The sequence below is a fragment of the Nematolebias whitei genome, chromosome 2 (genome assembly GCF_014905685.2).
Source record: "Nematolebias whitei isolate Nwh7 chromosome 2, NemWhi1, whole genome shotgun sequence".
Classification (NCBI taxonomy): domain Eukaryota; kingdom Metazoa; phylum Chordata; class Actinopteri; order Cyprinodontiformes; family Rivulidae; genus Nematolebias; species Nematolebias whitei.
Genome location: NC_056499.1, coordinates 6,708,707 through 6,727,740, shown reverse-complemented (window position 1 = coordinate 6,727,740; position 19,034 = coordinate 6,708,707). Strand labels below are relative to the sequence as shown.

General features: G+C 43.6%; 1 protein-coding gene across 1 annotated transcript; it reads left to right on the top strand.

Moving 5' to 3' along the window:
- Positions 1-4,661: 4,661 nt before the first annotated feature.
- cmtr2 (cap methyltransferase 2) lies at positions 4,662-7,896 on the top strand. Its single transcript, XM_037696191.1, has 2 exons — positions 4,662-5,916; positions 6,841-7,896. The coding sequence occupies exons 1-2, from the start codon at positions 4,666-4,668 to the stop codon at positions 7,894-7,896; spliced, it is 2,307 nt and encodes a 768-aa protein (XP_037552119.1). The 5' UTR covers positions 4,662-4,665.
- The last annotated feature ends 11,138 nt before the right edge of the window (positions 7,897-19,034 follow it).

Genomic DNA, 19,034 nt, shown 5'->3' with positions numbered 1-19,034 from the left:
TTATTAGTGCATGTTGGTACTCTATATATTGTCTGTCTAAAAAAGGTCTCTCTTGAAAATGAGTCCTCGTGACCCAAATGAGACTGCCTGTATAAATAAAGGTTAATAATAAATAATAGTTTAATAATTTCCATTAGCTGCAATTACAAGGCCAACACAGTATCTGACTTTAAGGTTAACCTATCCATCCATCCATCATCTTCCACTTATTCCGAAGTCGGGTCACGGGGGCAGCAGCTTGAGCAGGGAGGCCCAGACATCTCTTTCCACAGCCACCTCTTCCAGCTCTTCTGGGAGGATTCCATGCTGTTCCCAGGCCAACTGAGAGACATAGTCTCTCCAGCGTGTCCTGGGTCTTCCCCGGGGTCTCCTCCCAGTTGGACATGCCCGAAGCACCTCTCTAGGGAGGCGCCCAGGGGGCATCCTTACCAGATACCCAAACCACCTCAACTGACTCCTCTCGACGTGGAGGAGTAGCGGTTCTACTCCGAGTCTCTCCCGGATAACTGAACTTCTCACCCTATCTCTAAAGGAGATTCCAGCTACCCTGCGAAGAAAACTCATTTCAACCGCCAGTATTTACAATCTCATTCTCTCTGTCACTACCCAGAGCTCATGACCATAGGTGAGGGCAGGAACGTAGACCGACCAGTAAACAGAGAGCTTTGCCTTACAGCTCAGCTCTCTCTTCACCATAACGGATCGGTACAGAGTCCGCAATACTTTAGATGCTGCACAAATCCGTCTGTCAATTTCACACTCCATTCTTCCTTCACTCGTGAACAAAACCTGAGATACTTGAACTCCTCCACTTTAGGCAGAACCTCACACTCGACTTGAAGAGAGCAATCCACCCTTTTCCGGTTGAGGTCCATGGCCTCATATTTGGAGGTGCTGATTCTCATCCCATCCGCTTCACACTCGGCTGCAAACCGCTCCAGTGAGAGCTGAAGATCACGGCACGATGACGCCAACAGGAACACGTCATCTGCAAAGAGCAGAGATGGAATCCTGAGGCCACCGAACCGGAAACCCTCCGCCAGCTGGCTGCACCGAGAAATTCTGTCCATAAAAGTTATGAACAGAATCTTGACAACGGGCAGCCCGGGCAGAGTCCAACTCCCACCCTGAAGGGGTCCGACTTACTACCGGCAATGCGAACCAAACTCTTGCGCCACTTGTATAGGGACTGAGCAGCCCATAATAACGGGCCTCCAATCCCATACTCACGGAGCACCCCCCACAGTGTACCTCGAGGAACACAGTCGGATGCCTTCTCCAAGTCCACAAAACACATGTAGACTGGATGGGCAAACTCCCATGACCTCTCAAGGACCCTAGTGAGAGTAACGAGTCGATCCAGTGTTCCACGGCCAGGACAGAACCGCATTGTTCCTCCTGGATCTGAGGTTCGACCAACGATCGGACTCGCTTCTCCAGTACCCCTGAATAGACCTTACCAGGGAGGCTAAAGAGAGTGGTGCTCCTATAATTGGAGCACACCCTCCGGTCCCCCTTTTTGAAGAGGGGAACCACCACCCCAGTCTGCCAGTCCAGTGGCACTGCCCCCGATGTCCACGCGACATTGCAAAGGCGTGTCAGCCAAGACAGCCCCACAACATCCAGAGCCTTAAGGAAATCAGGGTGAATCTCATCCACTCCCAGAGCCCTGCCGCCTTTGAGCTTTTTAACTACCTCGGCAACCTCAGCCACAGTTATGGACGGATCAACCCCAAAGTTCCCCGACTCAGCTTCCTCCATGAAAGACTTGCTAGTGGGATTGAGAAGGTCCGAAAAGTATGTCACCGAGTTCATGGATGGCCACCGCGAGAAGCACGGACAACCTTGCGGCCACAGCTCAAGTCAGCTACAAGCGAGGCGCGGAACATGGCCCCCACCTCAGCTGAAATACGGTTAAAACTCTTCTGGAGGTGCGAGTTGAAGATCTCTCTGACGGGTTCTTCTGCCAGGCGTTCCCAGCAAACCCTCACTACACATTTGGGTCTACCGAGTCTGTCCTGCATCTTCCCCCGCCATCTGATCCAACTCACTACCAGGTGGTGATCAGTTGTCAGCTCAGCTCCCCTCTTCACCCGTGTGTCCAAAACAAATGGCCGCAAATCAGATGACACGACTATGAAGTCAGTCATCAATCTACGACCTAGGGCGTCCTGGTGCCAAGTGCACTTATGGACACCCTTATGTTCGAACATTGTGTTCGTGATGGACAAACTATGACTAGCACAGAAGTCCAACAACAGAACACCGCTCGAGTTCAGATCAGAGAGGCGGTTCCTCCCAATCACGCCCCTCCAGGTCACACTGTCATTACCCACGTGGGCATTGAAGTCCCCCAGCAGAATAATGGTTAACGTATATTTAACTAAATATTTCACATATATATGACGTGTTTTTTTAAATTTGCAATAATCTTTTTTATAAGTTTCTCTTGTTTTTGCTTGTTTCACTGTACCAAAGCTACTCATTAGTCAATAGCAGGAATAACTTACACATCAGTTTTGAAACATGAGACTTGGATTTTCCCTTCATATCAAATGGGTTTTACTAAGACGTTTTGGAGTCGGGTTTCCTTACGTGTGTCTGGTGACCCGTTCTACTTCACTGTTTCTGTCAGGCGGCACGGTGGCACAGTTAGTAGAGCTGCCACCTCTTAGCGAGCAGGTCGCCTCGGTTCAAATCCCAGTCGGGTGTCTTTCTGGGTGGAGTTTGCATGTTCTCTCCGTGCATGCGTGGGTTTCCTCCCACAGACCAAAACCATGCAAGTTAGGCTGATTGGTAACTCTAGGTCCCTAGGTGTGAGACAGAGAGTGAATAGTTGTTTGTCTCGTTTGTCTCTACGTGTCCCTGTGATGGACTGGAGACCTGTCCAGGTGTCCCCCACCTCTCGCACAGTGATTGCTGAATATGTGCACCAGTGACCCCCGCGACCCGGAAAGGAAGAAGCGGGTAAAAGATAACGAATGGATGGATGTTTCTGTCAGCTTTTTCTAGTACTGATGCGAGCAGTTGACTTTCATACAGATCCGTGCTCATCAGTCTGATCCATCTCTAATTACTCGTGAATTTAGCTGTCGTTTGCTGAATGCCACTTAGTGGATTGCTATTTATCACTGAGTCGCTGCAGACTAATCAAGACATGACCCAGAAATGCCCCCATCTGCCCACGTTGTCATCTGTGTGCACACAGGCAGAGAATTAGCTGCAGCAGTTTGTGTAATTATCTGAACTAAAACAATCAGTTTGATGCAGTAAGATGGTGTTTTCTGCAGCCAAGCAGAAGCTCACCACAGGAAGGCCTCAACAATGTTTATGTACCGGCGCCGTTTTGTGTGATTGACAACAAATACGTCTAATTTTAATAACAAGTTGGCAAGCATTCATATAAAGAATTCTTGGTCTGACACTTCTTCACGACACAGTTAATTAAAAGTTGCATGGCTGGACTGGACTGTGCATTTTCCTGATTCTTTGCATGCGACAGTATGTGACTGTCAAGTGTTAATGTGGGATAAAAGAATCTCCACACTTAAAAATGAGGATCAGGAAGTCGGTGTTTCTTTATTCAGAATTATGCACAGAATCTTAAGAGTTATGAGAGAGGAGCCCCCGAACAGAGGAAGAGGTCAGTATTTAAAGCCTTAAAAACTGTCAAAACATGCAATTTTTCCAATGTTTTTTTGACAATTTTAATCTTTTGTATAAATCTGTCTGATAAAATAACCACAAAATACGCATCATTCACTACCAAAAGACTCCCTACATGTGATAAATGGGTGAAATCAGAAGAATTTTGTTTTTGTTGACAAAAAAAAAACAAAGGCAAGTAATACTATTTGCTGTTTTTAATACAGTTTTTCAAAAACCTTTATGAGTCTGAGTTTAACTAACCCTCAAAAAACAATTTAATGATGTAGAAATGGTGCTAAAACCATCCATCTATTATCTTTACCCGCTTCTTCCTTTTCGGGTCGTGGGGATCACTGGTGCCTATATCCTGCCATCACTGTGCGAGAAGCGGGGGACGCCCTGGACAGGTCTCCAGTCCATCACAGGGACACATAGAGACAAATGAGACAAACAACCATTCACTCTCTCACTCACCTAGGGACAGTTTAACCTTACTAATCAGCCTAACATGCATGTTTTTGGTCTGTGGGAGGAAACCGGAGTATCTGGAGAAAACGCACGCATGCACAGAGAGAACTTGCAAAGTCCGCCCAGAAAGGCCCCCAGACGGGATTTGAACCAGGGTATCCCATTCGCTGAGAGGCAGCAGCTCTACCAACTGTGCCACCGTGCTGCCATGCTAAAAGCATAAAAATTCTAATTAAATCAGTGATAATTTGCTGTAAACACAATACAAATATAGATGCAATCAGTTAAAACAATGTCTCATGAGTGTCACAAGTACCTGACGAGTACTTCATCAGTACCTCATAAGTTCATCGGTATCATCTGAGCTCATCAAACAAGTGCAGAGCACCTTAATGGTCAATATCACGAGTGCACCTGTCGGTGTTTTCCACCAGTAATCATGTCTCATTAAAACTTTTTTATTGGAGAATCTGAAAACAATAAGTGATCTATGTTTTTATTTTAGTGATTATACGTTCACTGCTCTGTGTTCCTCAGCAGGTGTGGAGGATGAGCTCAGGTAATGGCACCAGGAGGAACGTCCAGCAGCAGCACCTCAGCAGCATGCTGGTGGCCTCTGACCCTGAAACCCAAGCAGAGGTACGAGGTATTTTTAGCAAAGTTAAAGCCTACGTGAGACCACCCAGTGGTGAGTGGAACATCCCCGACCCAAACGTTGCTCTCAGACACCCGGCAGAGGAGCACCGGCATCTGCAAGAGCTGAAGGCATCTCTGAACGCAGTGAAGAACCAGCTCAGTGACAAGAACATACAAGTGTGGCATCAACACACCAACTTCACCAACCGGGCCGGGAAGGTGATCGCTGCCGTTCGCTCGGCTGCCAACGCAGAGATCTGCACGCAGGCCTGGTGCAAGTTCTACGAGATCCTGGGAACCTTCAAGCTGATCCCAGAAGAGGCTCTTCAGAACTGTGAGCTGAACTCGGTCCACCTGTGCGAAGCTCCGGGTGCGTTTATAACCGCGCTGAACCAGTACGTGAAAACTAACGAGTCCACGCGATACTGTGACTGGAGCTGGGTCGCCAACACGCTGAATCCTTACCACGAGGCTAACGGAGGGAGCACGACCATCGTGGATGATCGGTTGATCGCCAACACGCTGCCCTGGTGGTTCTTTGGATCAGACAACACGGGGAACATCATGATCCAGAAACACCTGCTAGACATGCAGGTGTTCGTGTCGAACATGCGTCGAGTTGATTTGGTGACGGCAGATGGGAGTTTTGACTGTCAGGAGAACCCAGACGAGCAGGAGGCGCTGGTGGCGTCGCTTCATTACTGCGAGGCCGTCGCTGCGCTGCTGCTCCTGAGCCCCGGTGGTTCCTTTGTACTCAAAATGTTCACCCTGTATGAACACTCCTCCGTCTGCTTGCTCTTCCTGCTCAACTGCTGTTTCCACTCCGTCAGCGTTTTCAAACCTGCCACCAGCAAAGCGGGAAACTCCGAGGTTTACGTCGTGTGCTTGAACTACGACGGCAAAGAGGCTGTGAGGCCTCTGCTGTCAAAGCTGATCCGGAGTTACGGACCTCAGCTGGCTGACCGAGAGGCTCTTCTCCCCAGCTCTCTCATCCCGGAGTCGTTCCTGAAGCAGCATGAAGAGGTGTGCTCGTACTTCCACAGTCTACAGGTGGGGACCATCACAGAAAACCTGCGTCTGTTTGGAGGGATGACCACGGAGCAGAGGCAGCGGCTTGAGCACGTCAGGGACTGCGTGGCTCAAGAATACCTGCACAGATTCCAGGTGGGCTGTTTTCACTGCGTGTTTATTGTCTAAAAAAATATTGCGATAAATGATAATATTGTTTCAAATTTGACAATAATTAGAAATTATTGTCAAATTTAAGAAGAAATGTTGGTTAATTTTTGTGTAGTACCTTTTTTTGACCACTGGATGGCAGTATAAGACTGTTTGAACCGAAGGATGGATAGTGAGGGAGCGAACAGCGTGTCTCTTTAAGAAAAATGGGAAGGAGGCCCCTTGACGTGACATGGGCTCTCTCTCTTCCTGTTTTTCGGTTATCAAAATGGCCGATGCTCGGTGTGGTTTGAGCTCTTTAGCATAGCATTTGTCACACAAAGCTTTTTTTTTTTTTTTTTAAAGTCCGTAAACAAGTTCTCAGCTGCAGAGAGAAACAACTTTTAGGCGAAGGCACGGGTTTCAACTGTGTGTTTTGGAGCTTCAACAAGACAGAGGATTTTTCCCGAGGTCGACCCGTTAGCTTAGCTCGTAGCTTCGCTTTTCAGCTTAGCTGCTTTTAACGATCCAAAAATGCAATTTTGCATGGTTAAAACGGGTTTTAAAGAGAATAAAGAAAGGGAGGGGTCAGTGGGGTTTAGGTTTTTGTCATCCAGTGTCTTCAGTAGAAAGAGAGAGACAGAGAAACAGCAAAGCCATTAAATGAAAATTAGGTTGATAATTTTCATTTATCGTGCGATTAATTGATTTATTGTTTATCGTGACAGGTCTGTGTTTGATTATTACAAATATGAATAAAATTATATATGTAGGCTACAAACTAATTATTTGACTGGACGTGTCTTGATTTACTGCGCAGCTAAAAAATAACTTGACACTTTTCTGTTCTCCAGGTGCTCTGATTAGTGGGCTCTGGTTTTGTCTTGGCCGTCTAAAGGTCAGAGGATCTATGGTTGTTTCTCTGTGCAGGTGAGCTTTCTTCCACGAAGTCGATGGATTTCTCGTCACTCTGTGAGTCCGGCCTGCTGCAGCGTGTCCTCTGGTCGGCCGCTGGGACAGAAGAAGCAAATTGGTTCGTTCAACGAGCGGAGGGAGTTTCAAACCCTGAGCTGGAGGCAGAGAATTGAGAGGAGCTGCCACGGCCCCTGGATACAGAGACACTGCACGGAGGACAGTGGGACGGGCTGCGTGCTGGAGGGACCTCTGTCCACCTGCCACATAGAGTCGTGGTACGTTGTTTCTGGAGCAGCACTGCCTGCAGTCAGAAACTCTCCATTCTGTGAAGGAGGGCTGTTGAACCACCTGAACGAAGCCTTGGTGGACACAGCTGTGGACTGGACCTTCGTGTCCTCCTGTGACTCTTGCCGTCCAGCTTCCCCAGCCTCCATTTTGTGTCAAGCTGCAGGTGTTTGCGTGCTCAGAGCCAGCGCCGCGGGGAACAAAAAGAAGAGACGGTGTTTGGTGTTTGGCAGCGGCACATCGTGGGATCCCCGTGAGAACCAAGCAGAGGATGTAACTGTGACGTTCTGTGCAGAGCCTCCGTTTCCTCGGGGAGGCTGTAACTTGCTGCATGACGGGGAGCCGCTGTACCAGCAGCAGCTTTTAGCCTCACTCATATTTTCCCTGCAGTCGCTGAGCTCTGGAGACGTCCTGCTGCTGCCCGTGTTCTCCGCTCTCACCCGGGTCACCGCAGCCATCGTCCTCTGCCTGCACGTGTGTTTCTGCTCCGTGTCGTACAGGTGTCCGCCCCCCACTCGTGCGGTTGGGACGGTGCTCGTCTGCGCTGGCTTCTGCCCTGAAGCTGCCGCGCAGATGCTCCCGGTGCTGATTGACGTGCAGAGCTGCATGCGTGGGCTGTTGGGGGGAGACGAGGACGCAGGTAAAACTCAGCCGTGTGGAGGGGAGCAGCAGGTGCTGCAGTTTGTTCCCATGGAGGAGCTGCTCACCGCTGGGCTGACAGAGTTCCTGTGGAGCATGAACTCTGAAATCATCCGGCAGAAGCTGCATCTTCTCATGCAGTCATAGTGCAGTTCAATGAGGCGTCACTCGGGGACGTACGTTATCGTTTCTGAGGGGGTCTCATCATCTCACGGAGCGCTCAGGCTGAGTCATTTCTGTTTGCTGATAAGAAGAAAAGTCATCCTGAACCCACATACCAGCAATTCAGCTTAACTTCAACCTAAACCAGAGCTGAGGTCAGTATTCCAGCTCTGAAGCAGCAAAGGTGCGGCTGATGGTGGCTAAGATGAGCTTATTACAGAAGTATCAGTGCCAGCATTTGAACTGAGCGATGAATGAGGACACATACGCCGGAAATATACAATTAAGTGCAAAATTATACTTTTAGATTGCAATTTGTTATTAGATCATTGTGCTGCTTTTAGTTGCTTTACATAAACCACCTTTAAAATATCGATCTGTTCCAGCGTCTGATAGTTGCAGAACCTGCAGGGGGTCCACATGAAGGAACATTTTACTCACTATACTAACAACTGGAAAACAGAAGTTTTCTGTCCACGCTCTGGGTTTTGAGGGTTGATAATTAATAAATGACAGTTTTATTCAGCAGGTTTTTTTACTGAAATAGGTCGAGACCTCACAGTGAATCGTGGAACATCAGGTTTGTGAGTTGATTTCCAGAAATAAAACATTTAAAAATTATTTTTAAGAAGAACCTTTTTTGTTGTTCCAGTTTCTATAAGAGCTAAAACGTAGCTATAACAATATGACACCATTTTTGTCATTATGGTTTGTTTATTAGACCTAGCAGCGATGTTTCTCGAGCAAACGGAGATGGAATTACAAAACACGGTTTCTGAACGGAGATGATGAGTTTAAGAAGCACGCAGACAGAACCCCATCTGTGCAGAACGCCCGATATAATCTGCTGTTTTTGTTGTTTAGGCAGATTCAAACTGTTAAATAAATTAAGCTTTTTATTTGTTTCACTTTTACTCAGTTTCTAACAACCTGCAGGCGAGTGCAAACTTGCGGTGTGTGAAGATGCAAATTAAAATTCATCAAATTATCCGCTGAGCTCATCTGAGGATTTAAAAAGAGTTTAGTTTGAGCCACTACAATTGTTTTGAGTTAATTTTTATAAAAAGTCTGTTTCACTCAAGTGCCTGCTGCTTCCCAACAACACATTTTCTCCCAACATGCTGGAGATCCTGTCTTTGAAAACCAGTTGTTATTTTTATTATGCCCAGTGAGGGGGAAACCCTCATGAGTGAGCGTGCTAAACATATTTTTATAAAACACTGTGCTGATATGGACCCAAGAGAGTTTCTTTATTGTAATGTATTGTTCAGTTTGTTTAGTGTGGTCGTTTGTTTTGTTACGAAATAAAGAAATTGTGCTGAATAAAGTCTAAATATCTTATAACGGCTGATTCGTAAGAAAATAAAATTTATGATTCTGTAGAGTACATTTAAAAATAGCCATAGATGAATATAATTTACAAAAAGTATGCATTTCAAATAAACACGTAAAACTAAAATTATACTTAAATAATTTGTGACCTGTGCCAGTAAAATGTGTCGCAATACACCTTGGCTGGGAAATCCCTTCATATAAAGTTTGGCGGCATTGTATGGTGTAGTCTCTGTCCAGCCGTAATCTGTTGTCCCGCCCGTGTCTTCTGATCTGCTCCAGATGATTTAACAAAACTTCATGAACATGCATCATCACTAGGTGGAGTGCCACGTACGATCAGAGGTCAAGGTCAAAGGTTATATGAGGTCTTTGCGTGTCCGCACCATTTGCTGTAGATCTTTTTAATAGTTTGTTGAGGGGTATGTTTGCTGTACGCAAAACTCTAACTCGTTTAATTTGGGGCTGGAAATCTTGAAATCTTTCCGGATCTATAAAAATCAAGTTTTCATACCAGTACTCCCAGTACTCTCCAACAGAACCAGCTTGTTGCCAGGCCAGGTGACAAGTCATCAAATTTCAACAGACTGCTGATGGTGAAGTTGAAAACAATGAGAACTCGATGTTTAAAGAACTTATTGTGGCTCCTTTTGCCACCGTGGATCAAAATTAGGTTAAACTCTTTGTTCTTTTTTGTTTTTTTAAATTGTACAAAAAATATCAAGTTTTACTATAGAATACTCTTTGGTGCTGCATCCTCTGGTGCTGCATCCTCTGGTCCTGCATCCTCTGGTGCTGCATCCTCTGGTCCTGCATCCTCTGGTCCTGCATCCTCTGGTGCTGCATCCTCTGGTGCTGCATCCTCTGGTCCTGCATCCTCTGGTCCTGCATCCTCTGGTCCTGCATCCTCTGGTCCTGCATCCTCTGGTCCTGCATCCTCTGGTGCTGCATCCTCTGGTGCTGCATCCTCTGGTCCTGCATCCTCTGGTCCTGCATCCTCTGGTGCTGAATCATCTGGTGCTGAATCATCTGGTCCTGCATCCTCTGGTCCTGCATCCTCTGGTCCTGCATCCTCTGGTGCTGCATCCTCTGGTCCTGCATCCTCTGGTGCTGCATCCTCTGGTCCTGCATCCTCTGGTCCTGCATCCTCTGGTGCTGCATCCTCTGGTGCTGCATCCTCTGGTGCTGAATCATCTGGTGCTTTTTCAATTATAAGATGTTGGTTTGATGATGGCATGCGTCTCTAAAATTACCCAGGATGCACCTCTGCATATGTGGCTCTGCTTTGCTCAAATACAATGGAAGAAACTGGGTTTGATCTTAATGCTGTCAACAGACTTGATGGTGGGGTTTTTTGTTTTGGCTCCTGGAACCAAGTTTTAGTCAGACTTCCTGAAACTTTGTGACACATTCAACAGGCCAGATATTAGCAATAAACCGTTACATTTTTGTTAACGTTTGAGTCTTTGACAGAGATTTACACAAATAAGTGATTATTTGCTGCTTTTATTCCCCAACGTGAGGCAATCTGCTGTTTGTTGACTCTTCCAGACGTTAAGTTTGTCGTCACAAACCAAAAAAAAAAAAAAAAACATTTGTCTCAATCACAGTTTTTTACTCACTTCAATTTTTAAAGTTAAAAACTGAAAAAAGTTATTCCTCAATGCAATAAAGACAATGAGTATAGACATTAAAATTAATTTACTTTGAGTATCTGAAGTGAACAGTTCAGTCTGTGGGTTCAGTGGTCAATTGGTGAACTGTGCATGAACTCTGTTTTTACCGGAGGCCCCTTTACAAATGAACAGCTGACGTTCAAACGCTGCTTTAAAAGCATATGTTAAGTCTCAGCATGTCTGATCTCAAATGCACAAATAAGATGAAGCTGAACTTAGTTCTTTGTGACCACAGGTATAAAAGGAACCGTTTATATCTCCAGGAATCGGCAGGGTCAGGAACCCTTCCTCACCTGCCGCCCGGCTTACATGGCACTCGACCTTGACGGTCCTCCTCGCAGGTGCTGGGCCCACGTGGACCAGGCCTGCCTCCAGTGGGGGCGTCACGGTTTTTGCTGCTCATGTGTTCTCTGATGCAACTTATGTTGATCTATCAATGTTCTGGAATCGCTCTTGGTCTGACCTCTCCCCTGAGGCCTGTTTGCCATGGGAGACCCTACCAGGGGATGATGCGCCAGACTATATAAACCCCAGGATCACAGGGGTTTCCTTTTATACAATTTTTTGCTATTTTGGGTGTAACTGGGACCTTGGATACACAAATTTGTTCTACTTCATGTTCATTCATTCAACCTTTATTTAAACGGATAAATCACATTGAGCCTCAAAGACTCATTTACAAGTGAGACCTGTTTGGACAGACAAAAACGGCGGTTAACTGGACACATGTAGGAGTTGGAGGCGAAAAAAATTCCTATCAGACATTTTTCTTGCCTGAGAAAAAAAACCCTCTAATATTAAAAAAAAAAAAACACCTCGCACAAACAGCACATAGTGACGTAGACATTCTGCAAACGGAGACGAGAGCGGTCAACAACGCTTATAGATGCTCTCGAGGTCACTGTACGAGTTCTGCTAAGATAATCAGTCAATGTCCTCCGGTGAAATCCATAAACATGCTCGAGGGATGTCGAGGAATGGCCAAGAATAAAGTCTATGAGAATCCAAGAGTCCTGAAATGATGACACAAAGTTTATTCAGCTGGTTCCATCTGGTTATCAGTTGGAAATTCCTCAGGGAGGGGGTGGTGAGCGTCAGATCACATGTTCTCCAGGTGAATTCAGATAAGATGGCCTTCAAGACCATCCAAGGGAACCAAATTCAAATAAACACACAGTTGTTTTGGGGACAGACAGAACTAAATGACATCTACCTTGAGTCTGTGTTGGTCCACTCGGTTCCGAAATGTCCAAAATACATGGCCACACCGATGGAACGTGACTGAGTAAAATCCCCAAGATCTGATCCATTCTGCCCAAAGCATTTTTGAGTCTGGGTACTCGAGACACGGACCAAGCCATCATAAAGGCAAGCAGCGTGATCGGGTCCAAATTTGCTGCCGACGACTTCCTTGATTGTAGATAAAACCAGCAACCAGCCGAATCCAAAAAAGCAGGAACCAGTTATCGAAAATCCAATTAAATATGTGTCCTTAAAATCAACAAATGGCAGCAGAGATAGACACATCCTCAAGTCTTCCAGTCGGTGAGATATCCAGCTGCGTGCGTGCCAACAGGGCAAATCGGCTCACCTAAAGCCTGTCTTCTCTTCAAGAAATGTTGTAAATTGAGTTGAGGGACCAACTGATCCAAACAAGTCCATAATTATGGTTCAGAAGAAATGCAAGAGAGTCTCACAAGCAGTTTCACAGACAGACAGAGCAGCAAAGCAAAGCGGAGAGGGAGGGGAGAAGCATCCGATCTCGGCAAGAGCAAGTGGTGAAGTGACAATAAAGAAACTTAGACCTTGCACTCAAAACCATCCGCCATGTTAAGGTGGTGATTCTGTGAAGGGGAAGAGGGACTCGCTGGAGGGATTATGTACCTTCTCTGGCCTGGAAACACCTTGGAGCCCCCAAGAGGAGCTGAAGAGTGCTGCTGATGGGATGTCGAGGTTTATATCCTGGACATGGATGGAGATGAGAGTTTTTCCAGAGTTTATTCTAATCTAACACAAATTACCCGATAAGGACTTTTTTACTGGTTACAGTTTGGCAGCTCCTTCAGTTCTGAAGCTTTTATCGCAGATGATTACCTTCATCGAAGGAATAATTCAAAAGAAATCATTTCCTCTGAAGGGATACTCTACAGATGCTGAGTTCATGGTGTTCAAAGTGGCTGCAGGAGCATGCTGTATAAATCACAACCAAGACTGAGACTTTAAAGGTCATGTGTGACTTTGAAAGAATGAAATTTCTTCTAATAACAGGCAGACAGACTCAAACTCGTACCAGGAAAGGGCATCCACTCCCAATTTTCCTCCATCATTCATTTCACTCGGGCTTCCTGTGGTTCAGCTGATGACACTGTCCTTTAAAACCCCTCTGCAGACCGAAAATCTAATAAGATGAGCGGAAACGTTCATCCTTTACCTTCAGCTGTACAGAAAGAAGAATTTAATTTATGACCGAGCCTTTACAAATGTGGGTCGGCCAGAAAAAATAATCAAACATAGCTTGTCCAATGTATGAAAAATTAAAAATGTTCATTTTTATAATCACTTATTGAAATTCTCTTCATCAATCGTCATAATAAACTGATATACTGCTGAATCACGGACAGAACTAATTGTTTTCAGGACATGAAGTTTCAGAGGGTCAACTCAAACAGCTTCAGACACAAAATATTAAAGTTTCATTATATAAAATAAAACTTATGCCGTTTCCAGACATTGCTCAAATCTCTATTCAGCCTTAACCTTTAACCTTACATCATATACCAATTCTGTTTGTTGAGGTGTGTGTGTGTGTGTGTGGGGGGGGGGGGGGGGGGGGCAAAGAGGATTGCAAACTGAATTTTTTATAAATAATATCAAAAGAAACTCAAACACAAGGACTTCTGTCTTAGCATTTTATTTTATTCTCACAGCCACTGAACATCTTGGTTGATGTATTCTAACATTATTGTTAATCAACTTTAACAAGCTTAAAAAGTTATGTAACATGCTTTAAGTTCATCTACCGTATTTTTCAGCCTATAAGTCGCATCTAAGTATAAGTCGCATGTGCCCAAAAATGTCTAATTATTTGGAAAAATCCATAAATGTGTCGCTTCGCCGTATAAATTGCATCTATTATGAGTCACTGCTGACAACCCGGAAATGTGGGCCGGTGTTGTGGCAAAAATCGATCGGATGCCTAATAGCAGCCGCGGGAGCGTGCAAGGGAGGACTTTTACAAGATTAACACTTAAAAACAATTATTTATTTGCTCGACATTATAGTAAAGGCGTCTCTCAGTTGAACTTTTCCTTAATAAATGCACTTTGACAGTCAAATCAGCTGAATTTCAAAAGCCAATTCGCGAAAGCGTGTGCGCGCAGAGGGACAAGTCGATGTGCATTTCTTTGAATTTTAAGAGTCAGAGAGATTTATTTGTCATTCCACCTCATGTGGTACATGTGGTGGAACGAAACTATGTACACAGGGTCCCAGTTACATCCAACAATAAAATTTAAAAGAAAAACAATGATAACATCTAAGATATGAACTAAGAAAAACATCAACTAAATATACACTAAGAGCTAATAGCATAAAAACATTACGTCGAACAGCAGCACGAACATGAGTCTGTGTGAGCAGATGAGCACGAATGAACACAGCAACATGAAACAGATCAGCAGCAACATGAAACAGATCAGCAGCAACATGATGTGATTTTTCACAGTGATTATTCTGGTTAGAGATTCATGAGTCCAACAGCCTCAGGGTAGAAGCTGTTCCTCAGTCTAATGGTTCTACACTTAATGCTCCTCAACCTCCTTCCTGAGTGGAGCGGCCCAAAAAGTGTGTGTGCTGGGTGAGTGAGGTCCTTCGTGATGCAGGTGGCCCTCTTCCTACATCTAGAGGTGTAAATGTCTGTGATAAAAACACTTATTTGTTTGCTCGGCTTTATAGTACAGGTGTGTCTCAGTTGAACTTTTACTTAATAAATGACGGTTTGACGGTCAAATCAGCTGCATTTTCAAAAGTGTACGCTGCCTTGGTGCTCCGGGAGCGCGCAGAGGGATGAAATCAGGAAGGAGGAACGTGGCGCATTTCTTCAAATTTTAAAAAGATAACCACCTAAAACAATTATTTGTTTGCTCGACTTTATAGTAAAGGTGTGTCTCAGTTGAACTTTTACATAATAAATGCACTTCAATGGGCAAATTAGCTGCATTTCGCCAGGGCGGTGCAGTGAAATGAAATGAAAGCATGATCCCGGAGCTGGACAAAAGTGGCAGTCTATGGCAAGCCGACTGTGTCATTAAGAGCCACTTTTACCTATTACATGACACGATGGCATGCCATACAGCTCGAGTGCCATCTAGCGGCTGAAAATGGTAGTGTTCAATTTTTCAATGTCAGAATGAATGAAAACGGTCATACCTCAGCCAAAAATTGTTTTATAAATATGGGGAAAAAAAAAATATGTTTGGGTATGCAAATTATGCAAAAATGTGTGACTTATAGGTCGGAAAATACGGGAACTTATGGACTTATCGATACTGTGTTTGTTAAAACTAATTTGCAACTCTTGCTGATTTCAGCTACTTTAGGAGTGTCTCGTTTCAAAGTGGAAGAGGCTCAACTTCTTTTGACTTGGAAAAATTGTTGTATGATGGAAACACTAAATGAGAATGGCTCCTGTAAAGTTTAAAAATAAACAAAAACACATCCAGGTATTATTTAATTTACTAAATATGATTATTTTAATTTCTCATTAGCCACGAAAATTCTTACTATACATTTTATTTTATGTGACCGCAAAGGTGAAGGGGTGATCTTTTGCCCGTGTGTTTGCCAATATCTTATGAGCCGGTTGGCCAGATTATGCTGAAGCTCTTTGGATGAATCTTTGGAATCAACCCAATTCAAGATGGCTGACACAGCCAGACCTTAGAAAATATAAAAATAGCTGTAACTCTCAGCTGTACAGACAATGACATGACCTATGGCATGGTAGTAGCTGAGACTCGTTCTCAAATGTTTATTCTGAGGTCCCTTCAGAGAATGGTCATTAATTTTAATGATTTTTTTTTTATGAATCTGGAAGATACGTACCCCCCACACACACACACACACACTTCAAACAAAAATTATAAGGTAATTAAAATAATTTAAATGCTGTTTTTTATGAAGCACTCAGGGTTGTGGATTGTTCCTGTTCTTACTTTGTGTGGAAACAAACACCGGGAGTCTAGAATTTATGACTTATCTGCAAATAAAATGGGAGAAAAATCTTCTTTAAAAAAAAACAAACCCAGAACACAAAAGACTTGAAGATTTCAATCAGTGTGACAGACGTGAACAACGTTGGTTTTCGCTCGGTGCTTCCTGCTGATGAGGCTCTTATCAGAAACAATTAAAAAGACACGCCGTCACAAACGGCTGTTTAATTAGCAGCGATAGAAGGCTGCATTAACAGTAATCTCTCAGACAGCTACAAGGAGCAGCATAATGAGGGCTGGAAATTAATTTTCACAGATAACTGATGTTTCCAGGCTTGTTGGAATCACCGCCTGTTGGGGGGTTTACTTTGGGCCAGACCAGAAAAATCCTTTAGAGGGGGCCTCTCACTGGTCGACCAGATTTCATGAAAGTAATTTCTGTTGAGTACAGTAGTGCTTGAACGTTTGTGAACCCTTTGGTAGATAGATGGGGACACCTTTAGGTATTGTGAGCTCCAGTGATGTGGAGCAATTGGGGGTGGGGGGGGGCCGGGGGGGGGTTCTTAATGAAAAAAATTTGCTCAAACCTTAAAAACTATGCATAAAGTCCAAAAAAGTTCTACCTGGATTATTGAGCATGTATCAGGATATGCATAAAGTGCACTAGTGGGTTTTATTTAACTGAATTCCTAGGATTTAAAAAAACTAAAAAAAATTTATTACTGTGATTATTTTTTAGTTCAATATATTACCATAAGTTTGCTCCTGGCAGCACGGTGGCAAAACTGGTAGAGCTGCTGCCTCTCAGCGAGCAGGTCCTTGGTTCAAACCTCGGTCCGGGCAAGTAGGCCTTCTCGGTCCCGGGGCCTTTCTGGGTGGAGTTTGCATGTTCTCTCCGTGCATGCGTGGGTTTTCTGCGTGGACATGGAGTCAAAATCTGGGACTGACATGTCCCAATCGGGATGGTTGGCATTTATGCTATTATGCTAGTTGTACGCTTGTAAGTATCATATGCATGTTGTATGCTAGTTGTATGCTAGTTGTATGCTAGTATGTTAGTTGTATGCTAGTATGCTAGTTGTATGCTAGTATGCTAGTTGTATGCTAGTATGTTAGTTGTACACTAGTATGATAGTTGTATGCTAATATGCTAGTTGTATACTAGTATGTTAGTTGTATGCTACTATGCTAGTTGAATGCTAGTATGCATGTATGCTAGTTGTATGCTACTGTTGTATGCTAGTATATGAATTGTACGCTAGTATGCTACATGTATGCTATTATGTTAGTTGTACTCTAGTATGCTACATGTATGCTAGTATGCTACATGTATGCTAGTATGCTACATGTATGCTAGTATGATAGTTGTACGCTAGTATGCTAGCTGTATGCTAGTATGCTAGTTGTACACTATTATGCTAGCTGTATGCTAGTATGTTAGTTGTATGCTAGTATGTTAGTTGTACACTAGTATGCATGTTTTAACAAAGTATGCATGTTTTATGCTAGTATGTACACTAGTATGCTGTACGCTAGTATGCTAGATGTATGCTAGTATGTTAGTTGCACACTAGTATGCTAGTTGTATGCTAGTATGTTAGCTGTACGCTAGTATGTACGTTTTAACAAAGTATGCATGTTTTATACTAGTATGTACACTAGTATGCTGTATGCTAGTATGCTAGTATGCTGTATGCTAGTATGCTAGTATGTTAGCTGTACGCTAGTATGCACGTTTTAACAAAGTATGCATGTTTTATGCTAGTATGTACACTAGTATTCTGTACGCTAGTATGCTAGATGTATGCTAGTAGGTTAGTTGTACACTAGTATGCTAGATGTATGCTAGTATGTTAGCTGTACGCTAGTATGCACGTTTTAACAAAGAATGCATGTTTTATGCTAGTATGTACACTAGTATGCTGTACGCTAGTATGCTAGATGTATGCTAGTATGTTAGTTGCACACTAGTATGCTAGTTGTATGCTAGTATGCATGTTGTATGCTAGTTTGTTAGTTGTATGCTTTATTATTTTATGTAACTGATGTTCTGTGTCGCAGGTTTCTTGTAAATTAGACTACCTGTATCAATTATATTACCTGTCAAAATAAAAGTAAATAAATTAGCTACATATATGCTAGTACGCTAGCTGTATGCTACTTATCACTCCTATTTATTATCCTTTATAAAATGTGGAGGTTGTCACAGAGTTCAGCTCCTGGATTACTTTGTGCCATAGGATTCCCTCTCCTGCTTTTAATGGATTTGGTCAAAATATAATCCTAAGGGCTAAACATGTGCAGACTATTACAGAAAAGATTTTACCCTTAAGAATAACGCTGCTCAAGATAAAAATAGCTCTTACATAACCAAAGAATTGATGAAAGCTGCTGTGAGTTTTCATGTGTAAATGAAAGTCGTTTATTTTTGTGTATCCAGGCATTTAAGTGCTACATGTAAGCCTCTTGCATTTATTTAAATTATATGGTTCATATCTTATTTTTAATCACACTTCTCTAGACGCAGGCAGTAATTACATTCATTGTAAATTATGACTCAACAGACCTGCATACAGCACCACAAAACTCATTTAAGCTTGAAATTAATAAACAATTCCGCTCAGAATTCTTGAGCCGTCAGTCTACTCTCAGTAAAAGTTGGTGATTTATGTCACATTGATTCACATGAAAATAAAAAAAAGAAATTCATAATCACTGTAACAAGGTAGGAATCAAATTAATAATTCTCGTTTCACGTGAACACTTCACTTACGCCCAAATAATTACAAAATGAGCCCAGTGATAAGAGAAAGATTTATTTTACCAGCTTAGCACATAAACAGTAAAACACTTCCACATCCACACAATAAACAGTAAACACTTCTACACAATAAACAGTAAACAC

Coding starts and splice junctions, on each gene's coding strand:
- cmtr2 (XM_037696191.1), top strand. CDS start 4,666: ATGAGCTCAGGTAATGGCACCAGGAGGAACGTCCAGCAGCAGCACCTC. Junction 5,917..6,840: donor AATACCTGCACAGATTCCAG/GTGGGCTGTTTT, acceptor TTCTCTGTGCAG/GTGAGCTTTCTTCCACGAAG.